Here is a 12169-nt window from a genome sequence, read left to right as displayed (position 1 = left end):
GGCAGGTCAATCCTCAGATCACGTATAGACATGCCACAGAGAAATAAGGCGGAGCAGCTACATGCGGTGTGCATGTGACACCAGCCCATGCCCCGTTTTACTTATGGCGGAAATAAGCCGAGTGGTTTGCATGAATATGTGTGACGTAACTCTGGGTTCACAAGCAAATGTAAAAAAGGGCCGTGAAAGGGCGTGTGAGGCATGTGTGACCTCTTCTCTACAGCGCTGAACACGCTTTCTCTCATTTGATATTTACGCAAGTTAACATTTAATAGAGGTTTACAAATCAGGGTAGGAGAGTGCACTTCATATACTGAATACTACATCTTTTTAATACAGTGTGGAGTAATGAGCATTTAAGGGAGAGGCTTCTAAAGTTTTTGCGTTTGTGAGATTTCATCCGAAAAATATTAGACCGCTTTAAAGGTGTGTACGGTTAAGACTATTCCGTATTCACAAGATCAGTACTCAAACAGGTAATTAGGTGGGTTAGACATTTGAAGGGTTTATTTGTATATTTATTTATTTATTTTTAATCTCCTTGAGCCCACCGCTCTTTTCCTGCTCATTCCCCTTCGCAAAGCTCCATCCCATGATTTGTAGTGTAGACCTTATAAAATGAATGACAGGAAACACAAGCTTTCAACCAAAAGTCAGGATTTTCCCAATTTTTTTTTCCAATTGTTTATTTTTGTGTTTATTTATACACATAGAAACATTGACTATTGTGCCATCATCACTCAGGAGCCTCTGTTAACAATAACTTTCACATCTTTCATAACTTTCTACATTGCTGCATTAAAATCTTTCTTCACAAAGGAGCCGAGCTCGTGAAATGGCTGTTGACTTAAGCTAAACCTGTTAACCTGCGAATATAATGGCACGGTACCATGGTGAAGGTATCGGGTGTGGACATCTCAGAACTTATGGGCTGTTAAAGATCTGTAGCTTTTAGCAGACAATTGAATTTCTTCTGGCAAAAACAACAATGCCTTCCTGTGTGGTTTTTGTATTTTTGAAGGTGTTTACCTGCTTACTGAGTCTAACGTTTATGACCGTGTGTTACAGGTCTCCCAGTCGTCATGTCCAATGTTCAGAACAGCCGTCTTCACTCCCAGAACTCGCTGCACGGGATAGTAACCCGCACACGACACAGGAGAACGGGGCTGATGACAAGGTAACGGCTTCAACCAAACTGCACACAAAAGCAAACACTACAGCTCTCTGCTAGAGACTGGAAAATTCAAGGTTCAGTAAACACTGAGCCACTGCTGCATGACTGCTTTTTATGTAACCCAGATAAGTTACCAAATCTAACGTGCAAAGATGAACAGTCCTGTTGTTGTTATTATTATTATTATTATTACAGCTCACCAGTTGTATTATTTTATGATTTTCGAGTTGAGATGCAGTCACCTTACTTGTAAAGAGGCCATCATCTCTATGCTACATGGATACATGATAATTGCACTTATGCAGTGAAGACGAACTGCAAATATACTTAAGTAATGTTTAACATCAAACAGGAAATGCCACCTCTAACATTTATTGTAGCAATGGCACTTTTAAATTCATTAATTCATTCTGAGTTGCTGTACAATTGCTCTCAGCTATGATGTGAATAGGTTTTAGGGAGAAATACCCATTAAGGAAAATTTATTACTTCTTACAAGGATGCAAGATTAGTATTTATCAGTATTTATAATATAGTTTGTGAATACAGAATACAGTGTCTGTCTTTGAGCTGCTGTATGAGCTTTTAAGTAAATCTAGATATTCATTGAAAGCCCTTTACAATAACCAGGTTGGTCAGTAAAGCCCTTTACAATAACCAGGTTGGTTAGTAAAGCCCTTTACAATAACCAGGTTGGTCAGTAAAGCCCTTTACAATAACCAGGTTGGTCAGTAAAGCCCTTTACAATAACCAGGTTGGTCAGTAAAGCCCTTTACAATAACCAGGTTGGTCAGTAAAGCCCTTTACAATAACCAGGTTGGTCAGTAAAGCCCTTTACAGGAAGCAAACGTGTCCATTTTTTAGCATGAGTACTGACATTTTTTCCATTTCCAGTTGAGAGTAAAACTTGCTTCACTGACTGGCTTGAGAGCAATTTTAATTTCCTTTTTGTTTTCCCTCCATCTGTTTTTAATTTGAATCTTCTTGCCTTCTGGTGGAGGTTGTTTCCTTGTCCCTGGGTTTGGTGGAGCTTCATCAGTCGAGTGTGGCACGTAATCATTTTGCCATGTGTCTGACTCTGTTTGCTGTGTTCAGTGGGATTGCCATGAGTGTTTTTATCTGAGTGTCTGGTTTGTGATGAATCTTATGTCTCATCTGGCTTGTTTTGGTTTATGTAAGGGCTGACCTCTAAGCTTTTAAACATACAAAAAACAACCAAACATTTCTTAATCCCGTTTCCTCCACATCCCAGTTTGCACCCACTAATCACTAGACAGCTGCCAACTAGTAGGAGCATCAGTTTGTAGCCTGAGGTCATATGGCATGTTTGTAGGCTAAACGAAGTCTACGTGGCCACTGTTTGCCTTTCTGCTTTTTATTTCTTTTGCCTCCTTGAACAAACATGGCCAAACAAAGCGATTTATTCTGCTTAGATTTAAAGGATGTGCTTAAGTAACCGGAAGGTACTTAAGGTGTTTTCAGAAGTCTCTTCTGTTCTGGCTTTTGTGACGTCTATGCACTTGGGAGAGATGTTTGCATATGTATTAACACTGTAATGAGGATAAGAAGGTGTAATGTGCTGTGCATTCTGTACACCTGAGATGCTTTTCTGCTCGTCACAGTTGTAAAGAGTACTTACATAAATATATGTAAGTGTATATATAGTTTTATATATATGTATATTGCTATTGACATGATATTTATCATCCCACCAGGTTGTGGAGGAATGGGAATCACAGTTATCATACAGTGTGGGTTTGGAGACCGAGAGGACTGCACTAGAGGAGCAGCTCATAAAAGATGCAGAAGAAGAACACAAACCTGAAAAGGTGCCCGAAACAAAATCATCCTAATGTCCAACAGTTTTATTCATCAACACAGCTTATATAGATAACTCATGTGTTCTTATAATACTTGGTGACCGGATGCTCCTTTGTTATGATTCAGTTTTTTTTCTTCAGGAATGCTGTATCCATGAATGTTTGTAACCTCCTGGTTATTTGAAATGCCATGTAGTAAGAAGTTAGATCTACTGGTATAATTTGGAGATTTAGATGTTTAGCGTTAGCCACAACACTGAGATTTTGAAAGACACAGCTTATATGTTTTTGTTCCTTCAAGGTTGTGAATATAATAGAGCAGGTGGTGGAAACGGTTCACATTGTGCCAGATACACAGCAGTCAGAGGCACACCCCAACTCTGACCAGCAAGACCCAGTTGAAACGCAACCGCCGCCATCGTCATCGTCTCAGTCACCATCTCAGTCATCGATACCTCCACCATCATCACTTCCATCTCATCAGGTGGAGGCTGAGCTCCCTAAAGCCTCACCTTCTCCAGACCACGCTGCTGCTGCTGATGATGATGATTCTCCTCCTCCTCCTCCTCCTGCTGAACCATCCACAGATCTCCACGTAGACCCAAACACTAATGCGGACGTCAGCGCTGACTCTGGGAATGCACCAGAACCAGTGTCACCTACCTCACACTCCTCCCTGGAAAGCTCCTCCAGGTGAGTACTGCCAGCTGCTGTAACAGAAGAACAGATGGGGACAGGAAATACTTAACAACATGTAATTTTAAGTAAAATTTGATTGCCATTTCCTGCAGTAATGTGTATATTAATGTTATCTTACAAATAAAGGTCATTTTCCAGTTGTGTTTATTAAATCACAGATTTGGTTAAAAAAAAAAACAATACTACAGATGCTCAGCTGTACTTTTTTGTATTTCTTTATTTTGATTTTTATCTATTTCTTCATCACTTTACCGAAATCATCAATATTGAGCATTGGTATTGCTGTTGTACCTGGCTTTTATAATGGCTGGAGCTTTTTATCTGCTTTCAAGTCTGTGAATGGACTTTGATTCTTATGGACCACTCTGCACCTCAGGATTGTAAATGCTTGCTCTAAATTGCAGTATTGCAATTTTGCAATAGTGTATTGTAGTAGGCAGAGGCAAGGATTTGCATTCTTCAGCTGGCTTTGTATCAATTAGTGGGTCTGTGTCAGGGAAAGTGAATGGATCAAGGCAAAAATTCCTGCAGGTTTCAGGGACGTCGGTGTCCAGTGTGAGCTGAACCCATCCTGGACCCTGGATATATCCCCTTTTTTGACTCCTCTACCTCTTTCCACCTCTCCATCCTTTGTATAAATGGCATATGATTTTTCCCCCTCGGTGCACTAGAGGTTGCCAGTGATGGTTCACCACTAAAGAACCCTAGTGGCAGTCAGTGTGAGCTGATACCCTGGTGGTTATGAGCAATTATAAGCTGGGTAGCTGGCAGGTGCTCAGTACTCATCAGCTGAGAGTGGAGCCAGAGGCAAGGAGCTGGCTGGAGAGGGCCACAGAGCTATGCAGCTTATAACTGCTCATAACCACCAGGGTGTTTTGGTTACAGCTGGATAATGAGATAACTAAAGCACCAGAAGCCCATCGTCCATCATTCTTATTTTTATCTTTTTCTTTTCTCTCAAATGTTTTTGGTGATGCAGATACTTTGCTCTGTTGACATTTTTTGAAACCTTGTTTTGACACTTCAGTGTTATTTTAATAGCCATTTTTACTAACTTTATTTGTCTGTCTCTCTTCACTTCCAGTGTATTGTTGGAATCAGTGGAGAATCAGGATCCAGGGACCAATGCTGAAGTGACTGCCTCTCTGGATACGGCTGAGCCAGACCTCACAGAGACGGAGCACACAGTCAATGCCTCACAATCCCCAGAGGACCAGGAAGTGGTAAATGCACATGACAAAATCATCATATAAATGACAGAGGATTCCATTAATGAACAAGAAGAGTATTTTAGTCCCCTATGTGCTTTTCTAAATCAGTAGTGAAGGTTTAAATAGTGACCTGAAGACTACTTGTATTACCCTGAAGATTTATTAAAGCGATTTGTCTGCAGCAGTGTGAAATTTCACTGACAAACTTCCTAAATTTCCCCTGGAGGACAAACACTGCATGGTAAACAGGTTCCTATGAACTTAATGTGTTTGGTTGCTGATGGCCTGCTCTTGTTTACAGAGGCTTCCAGGATTTGAGTAGAACTTGGCTAACTCTCCAAAAAATGTGTTTAAAGTGATGCATTTATGTTCATTCATAAATGCATCAGAGCTTTTCTCTGCCCAGTGCCATTGTGAGTGTGTTCTATTTATACTGAGTTTTGATGGGTTACATTCTTCAGACTGGAAACTCTTAGTACCCCTTCATAACGTGGTTATGTAAGACTTTCACTCTCTCTTGCCTGGGCATGGAGCCTCAGTACAAATTAATCTACATGGCTTAGCCATGCAGAAACAGGAGCTGTAAACCTCCTGAAATTTCACTGCCTCATCAGTACATAAGCTTCTCCTGCTTTTCATTATAGCATTGTGTAAGTTAAACTGCTGCTTCAGTGTTGTCTTGTCCTGTGTGAAGGTGGCTGAACCCGAAGGAGGGACTGATCCCCCTGTCCCTGGTAAAGAGGACATCCCTACCTTTGATGAGTGGAAGAAGAAAGTGATGGAGGTGGAGGAGAAGAAGAGTAAGAGAATATTTAACCCAAACACATGCACGGACACATGCATGTATACTCCCGCATAAACAATAAAGCCAGCACACTCATGTGTAGATCTTCCCCCAAACTGTTAGCACAGAGCTGTAAGCACCCACACAATTTCCCTTCCCTAATGCTGATCTTGTGGAAAGCCTTTCCAGAAGAGTAGAGTTTACTGAGGGATGTTCAAAAGCACACATATGTGTGCTTTTACATACATTTCACATGTATGTAAAAGATTCTTTATTACTGAGACTGCACGTTAGGGCTTTCACAACACAAATACGGCTCAACGTGCTCGGTTTTAAGTATCATTTAATAAACATCACTAAACAGAGCTTCCTTAGTGTGATATGCTAAAAATAAAAACAGAAGAGCAGCTGTTCTGGTGACTGAGAATGTCACTGCAGGATGTGAGTCGGAACACTCCATCAACAACTACATAAAGAGGGATATTATAGTAGGGTTACAGTGCATTGTCACAGCATAATAAAGATGGATACACGTGTCCAAGTTCAGTGGTGCAAAGGTGTTGAACAGGAATGTGGTAGCTCAGAGGTTAGGGTGTTGAGCTACTGAATGGAAGGTTGTGAGTTTTAGAGTCCCAGGACCACTAAGCTGCCACTGCTGGGCCCTTGTGTAAGGCCCTTAACCCTCAGTTGCATGAGGAAAAATGCAAGTCGCTCTGAATAAGGGTGTCTGCCAAATGCTGTAAATGTAAGTAAGAGGCACACATGAGGCAGAATCGATGAGGTCTTCTTTCACCATCTTCTTAAATCTAGGTGTATACCAAGGGAATGAACCTGATGAATCGTACATAACCTCTTGTATTGATTTTTACCCGTTTGTTATACTGTGGAGACATTGTTACATTGTGTTTGTCCACTTAAAGGGAAACGTCATTGTAAATCAATGAAACTTTATTCTGAGTGATTACTTTTATCATTTAGTATGACACATTGCTGTCCTCATGGGAGTAATGTGACCTTCATAGTCATCTCAACACAAATGAAGTCTTTTGGGAACTTTGGGAAGTGCTAAAGGTGCATTGAAAGCAGCTTTTGGGAAGGCAGCTTTTGGTGGCCTAAAATTTTGCTCAGACACTTTTATCACCCATCTGTAGCATGCAGTGAAGCAGTATCTAGGCCACAGCACTGTTCTGGTCTACTTAATTCACTTAAACACTTTGTTAAAACAGCTTATTTGTATTCTCCTTCCTTTTGTTTATTTTGTGGCTTTAGGAGCTGTTTTAGGAAGTGGAGCATGCAGAGTGCAGTAAATGAGCATGACCTCATGCACATGGTCACACAGTCGGTTTCAGAGCCACCTTTAATAGACTCGTCCAATTCACTCAAGCAGATATACATTTACTGTTAGAAATGTCTTTACTGCTTATCTAGTCTAAGACTTAAGAGCTAAATTATCAGTCATTTTAAAGAATCAGTGTTCCTGCATTGAATATAAAATAACAGAAGATTGTAGTTTATGTTTCAACGGCTTGTTCTTCCTTAAGCACAAATTGCTGACCTAGAACATTCTGAGACAAACAGAACACATGCAGGACTGTTATTTGAGCTACTGTAAAGCGATGACACTGCATGCACACACTGCAAAAGTAGGTTATCATCAGGTAGCGATAATGACTATATACGCAATCTACCGTACATGCTTCATTAAGATAAGTTGTCCTGCAGAAGGCAGGTTCGGGTTAATGCAAAATCCGTTGTGACTGGGACACCTGCAGACACCACAGATTATGTTCAAGCTGTCACTTTTCTGAGCCTTGTGTCCTATCCAGGTATCATGGGGTAAAAACCTTTACACATGTTACTGAAATGAGCGACACTTTATTGCACGTTGAAGGGCGCGTAAACCGAGTTCATATTAAAATCCAAAAAAATTTACATGTGATTGGGTGACTTCTCAGTATATAGGTTTAAATCCAATTATTCTTGCACCAGGTCAGTCTTTGCACACCTCCTCCAATGGCAGCCCCCATCCAGTGAAAAAGATCCAGAAGAACTTCAAGAATAATTACGCTTCTGTGGAGTGCGGGGCCAAAATCCTCGCAGCCAACAACGAAGCCAAGGTAACACACACCCAGGGCCAACACCCAGGGCCGGAAAGTGGGTTGAGTGTATAATGACATATTCATGGCTCTAATGGAATTATTTCAATGTAATTATGTGTCAGGCCGCCATTGTAAATAAGAACCTATTCTTAATGACTTGCCTGTAAAAATAAAGGTTAAACAATGTGTAATTGTGTATAGCTACGGATAATGCACTGTGCTCTGGTGTGAGTGTGTTTTTTTTTTTTTTTTTTTTTTGTTTGTTTGTTTCTCCAGAGCACCTCTGCTATTCTAATGGAGAATATGGACCTGTACATGCTCAACCCCTGCAGTAATAAGATCTGGTGAGTCAAACCACTGAGAGAGGAGGCGGACTTGTGCAGATTTCGAGTGGAGGCACGATATTGGGTTTTATCTCGCTTTGATGATCTAAAGAGATTTGTGATTCGAGCTTTGTTTGCTCTCCTGGTCTTTAAAGCCAATCTGAAATATCAAATTAAAAAAAAATGTCTCTGCTCAAACATGAAAAATGCTGCCTATATTCGTGAAATCTGTTTCCTGTGATGTATCACAGGCTGGATAGTCGTTCACGCTTTGCCTTTTCATGCATCACAAATGTGTCTTCACTGACTTTGTATTGCCTATAGTCTATAGGGTTGACATCTGCCAAAAGCACATCAATGTCACTTTAATTTTATGCCCAAAAACACTAACTTAATCTCAAAATTTCAAATAAGTGTAAATATTTAGCCATAAGGTGATACATTGATTGACTGACTGATTGATTTAAATGTTTCTTGTGCTTTCAGTAGCATTTTGTGCAGAATTCATAGTTATCATAACACACATCATATACTTTATTCTTCAATCACACAAACGGAAAGAAACTCGTAACCGAAGAGATATTTAGAGTATTCGAGTACACAGAACAGTGGAAAAATATACAAATTCCACAGACTGGAAGTTCTAATTAAAAGACCATATCAGAGGAGAATGGCCAGATTAGATGGGGCTGACAGGAAGGTTCTAGTAACTTCAGTAGCCCTGTATATTTCAGCCGTGGTGAACAGTAAAGCATCACAGAGTGTAAAATATATCAGACCTCGAGTCAGATGGCCTAAGAGAGTGGTTATTTCAGTGGTTACATCAGCCTTCCAGTCTGCCCGTTTCTTCTCTAACCTCTCTCATGGCATGTCTGACCTCAGAGCTGTCAGTCACTGGATATTTTTGTTTTTTCCGCATCATTCTGTATAAACTCCTAGCGACTTCCAGAGGTAGAGTGCGAGATCCCTGATAACATGCAAATATTAAATACTTAGCATAGACTACTCGATAGTTCAGGTAACACTCAGGCAGTTCAGCTCTTTAGCTCTTGACATTTGGTGTGTTCCTGCTTTCAGGTTTGTTATTGAGCTCTGTGAGCCGATCCAAGTGAAACAGTTGGACATTGCGAATTTCGAACTCTTCTCCTCCACGCCAAAAGATTTCCTGGTGTCAATCAGTGACAGGTAACCCACACTTATCTCTACTGGTTGTGTCTTCTGAATTGTCTTTTTCACTCCTCGTCTAATATCTGGTGACAAGAGCTCACTACCTCATATTCTTAGACTGATTCCTTTGCTCCGTGCTGAAGTGTGAATGCTTTCATGCCTCCACCGTGGATGTAGACGCCAGGGTTTGAGTCAGTCTAAATACCACAGCGTCGCTCTTAATCTGTTCATGCACTTCAACTGAAAGACATTTTGATGTGGAAAAAAGCCGGAAAGAGGTGCTTAAAGTTTGTACACTGTGCTGTTTCCAAACCGAAATCCTGACCGAAGACTGCACCGTTAGTTCCTGTCAGTGATTAGTCCGAATATCTAATGGATACTAAATTCAATTTGCAGACTATCTGGTTGACATTTGGGTCCACTGTAGTCAGCCCTTTTCACTGCCACCATTGCTGTTCTTTGTCTCTTTATTTTGTAATCAGGTTTGCCAGGTCTGTTTTAAAAAGCCTCCCAAAAAATTCCTCAAATTATGCATCATCCAAACACACTACGCTATCTCCAGCTCATCTTACGGGACTCTGAAGTCTCTCTAAATTATAAATAAACACATTGTTTCTCTTTTCAGATCAATAAAATGAAAATATTAATATGGATATTTTTTCAAAAGCAACACCAAAGTATTACACTGTAAAGAGTTCTTTCACCTCAAACTGAAGTGTGAAGTCGAGTCTTATGAGCTCACTGCGATTAAATAAATCACCCTTCATAAAAATGTCTCTCTGTTCCCGAACAGATACCCGACCAATAAGTGGATCAAGCTTGGCACCTTTCATGCACGTGACGAGCGCACAGTACAGAGCTTTCCCTTGGATGAACAGCTGTACGCCAAATATGTTAAGGTAAAACGGAGAGTTTTGCACTGGGTTCACTGGGACTTTCCCTTGTACTCTCACTGCTGATCGAGGCATCATGTATCAGTAGCTCGGTATTATTTTAGAAATGTTATCTGATACACCGATAGACGTTGCATAATAGAACACAGGGTGCTGCGAACTGTGGCATCCTGTGGACAAACAACAAGGCAGTGCTGTGTCCCAAATGACTCCAAAGACGCTGCAGATGATAATCCTGCTTCTTTTTAGTTGGAATACAGTCAGACACTCTGTTTTATCAGGCGCTGAGATGTTAAAAATGACACAACAAACCTTTTTGTTCAGTACCGAGATTTCTTTGTGTCATTAAGCACTACGTAACGTCCCATATACCGAGCTTCATTCTTTCTTCCTTTTACATTTCCTTCCATTTTGCTCAGAGCAAACATGACTTGCTTGGTGCTGTGCATTTCATCTTTCATCGTGATTCATATTCAATCATTATCTGTTTCTCGCTCTCTCTCTCTCTCTCTCTCTCTCTCTCTCTCTCTCTCTCTGTCTTCTTTAGAACCAGTTAACGTTGGGCGGATAATGTTTTATTCTGCAGACATGCTTACTTTTATTCTTGTGCCTTCATGTTCTGATTTGCTCTTTAATCTAATGTCTGTCAGCTTACATGTGAATGTATCAGTGCTACCTGTGTTCCTCTCGCTTTCTGCATGTTCCTCTTTTTCTTGCAGTTATACAGCTCTGCTCTGAGAGGAGCCAATATTCTTATGTCAAACCTTTCCTGAAATGAATAAAAACAGAACTTGCTTGTGGCATGAATCCAGTATCTTTTACTGATTCTTTTCTTGTGTTTTTTTTTTTTTTGCTCTCTGCTCTTTCCTTCCTTGCATCAGATGTTCACCAAGTACATAAAGGTTAGCATTCTCCTGTCTTAGATGTTTTGAATGCACAATACTATCAGCTTTGGTGTTAGTGCCGGAGTAGAGTAAAGCATGGCAGTGGTGCACTTTTGCCCACACACTTTTATTTATTTATTTATTTTCTTCTTTTAAACAAATTCGAAATACACATGCTTTGCACATACTCTGGTTGGTTTCAGCTAGGAATGGGAAGTGAAAATGTGTACACGTTGTGTAGCTTCGTGCCTTCTAAGACGTTTGTTTGTTTGTTTTTTCTTCTTTGCTCTGTGTAGGTTGAGCTGCTCTCTCATTTTGGATCTGAACATTTTTGCCCCCTAAGTCTAATCAGGTAAGATCGATCACGCTGGCTGTCTGATCTATCGATCACAGCGGTAGTCTTCATGTTGCATCGTTGTATAAACTGTTGTTTTCTGGGAGGTACACATATAAAACAAGCAGGCTTTGTTTTCCCAGTTCAGGGCTTTCTTTTAGTACTAGTCTAAAAAAGTCTGACATTTGCCTTGGCAGAGTAAGTAACGTGTGCTAGAGGCCTGTAAAGGGGCTCGGCGTATGGCCGAACAAGAGACACACACACATGCCGATTTCTATAAGGCACATGCTGTGAGAGAAACATGCTGACTGAGAAGTTACAGTTAGCAAAGCCATGAGCAAAACCTCTACTATGGCTCATATTTAGGTCAATTAAGATGAAATTAAATTAGGTAACTATGAAAAATTTTAAGAGGGAGTTCTTGTGGGTAAAAAAAAAAAACACATTCCCAGTTTTACATTAATCCTTTCACATCTGTAAAACCCCTTACTTCACTTTAAAATAATCTGAATAAGTGTTTTCCCAAAAGTGAAATGAGATATTAGCAGAAGTTAGGAATCTTTACATAAGGATAACTATATCTTTTAGATTAGGTAGTACTTTGGAATTTGTGCTAATATTTGAGGTCTGAGCTCCTGCTGGTGGTGATATGAGCTGTTTATCAGTCTGAAGCTTTATGTTGTGATTGCTCACTTGTTTATTTGAGATATTGTACGCAACACCATTTTCATCTTTCGAAAAAAAAAATTCTTCATGTTTCTTCCTTCTCGTTCACTCGGCC

The 12169-nt window shown here is 40.3% G+C and overlaps 1 protein-coding gene across 3 annotated transcripts in view; it reads left to right on the top strand.

Moving 5' to 3' along the window:
• The window catches only part of suco (SUN domain containing ossification factor), a 38159-nt gene that overhangs the window by 16568 nt on the left and 9422 nt on the right, over positions 1-12169 (top strand). For 2 of the 3 annotated variants that reach the window (XM_060866685.1, XM_060866684.1), the window contains exons 2-12: positions 1069-1177; positions 2890-3003; positions 3296-3687; positions 4778-4916; positions 5599-5704; positions 7678-7805; positions 8064-8131; positions 9188-9295; positions 10071-10176; positions 11052-11072; positions 11351-11406. In XM_060866685.1, coding sequence (XP_060722668.1) covers positions 1069-1177; positions 2890-3003; positions 3296-3687; positions 4778-4916; positions 5599-5704; positions 7678-7805; positions 8064-8131; positions 9188-9295; positions 10071-10176; positions 11052-11072; positions 11351-11406 — 1347 coding nt within the window. The remainder of the gene's footprint in view (positions 1-1068; positions 1178-2889; positions 3004-3295; positions 3688-4777; positions 4917-5598; positions 5705-7677; positions 7806-8063; positions 8132-9187; positions 9296-10070; positions 10177-11051; positions 11073-11350; positions 11407-12169) is intronic. The other variant, XM_060866686.1, reaches the window with a different exon arrangement.

Source organism: Tachysurus vachellii, chromosome 3, assembly GCF_030014155.1.
Source record: "Tachysurus vachellii isolate PV-2020 chromosome 3, HZAU_Pvac_v1, whole genome shotgun sequence".
Classification (NCBI taxonomy): domain Eukaryota; kingdom Metazoa; phylum Chordata; class Actinopteri; order Siluriformes; family Bagridae; genus Tachysurus; species Tachysurus vachellii.
The sequence above is the reverse complement of the archived record's forward strand: the minus strand, read 5'-3'. Positions and strand labels throughout refer to the sequence as shown.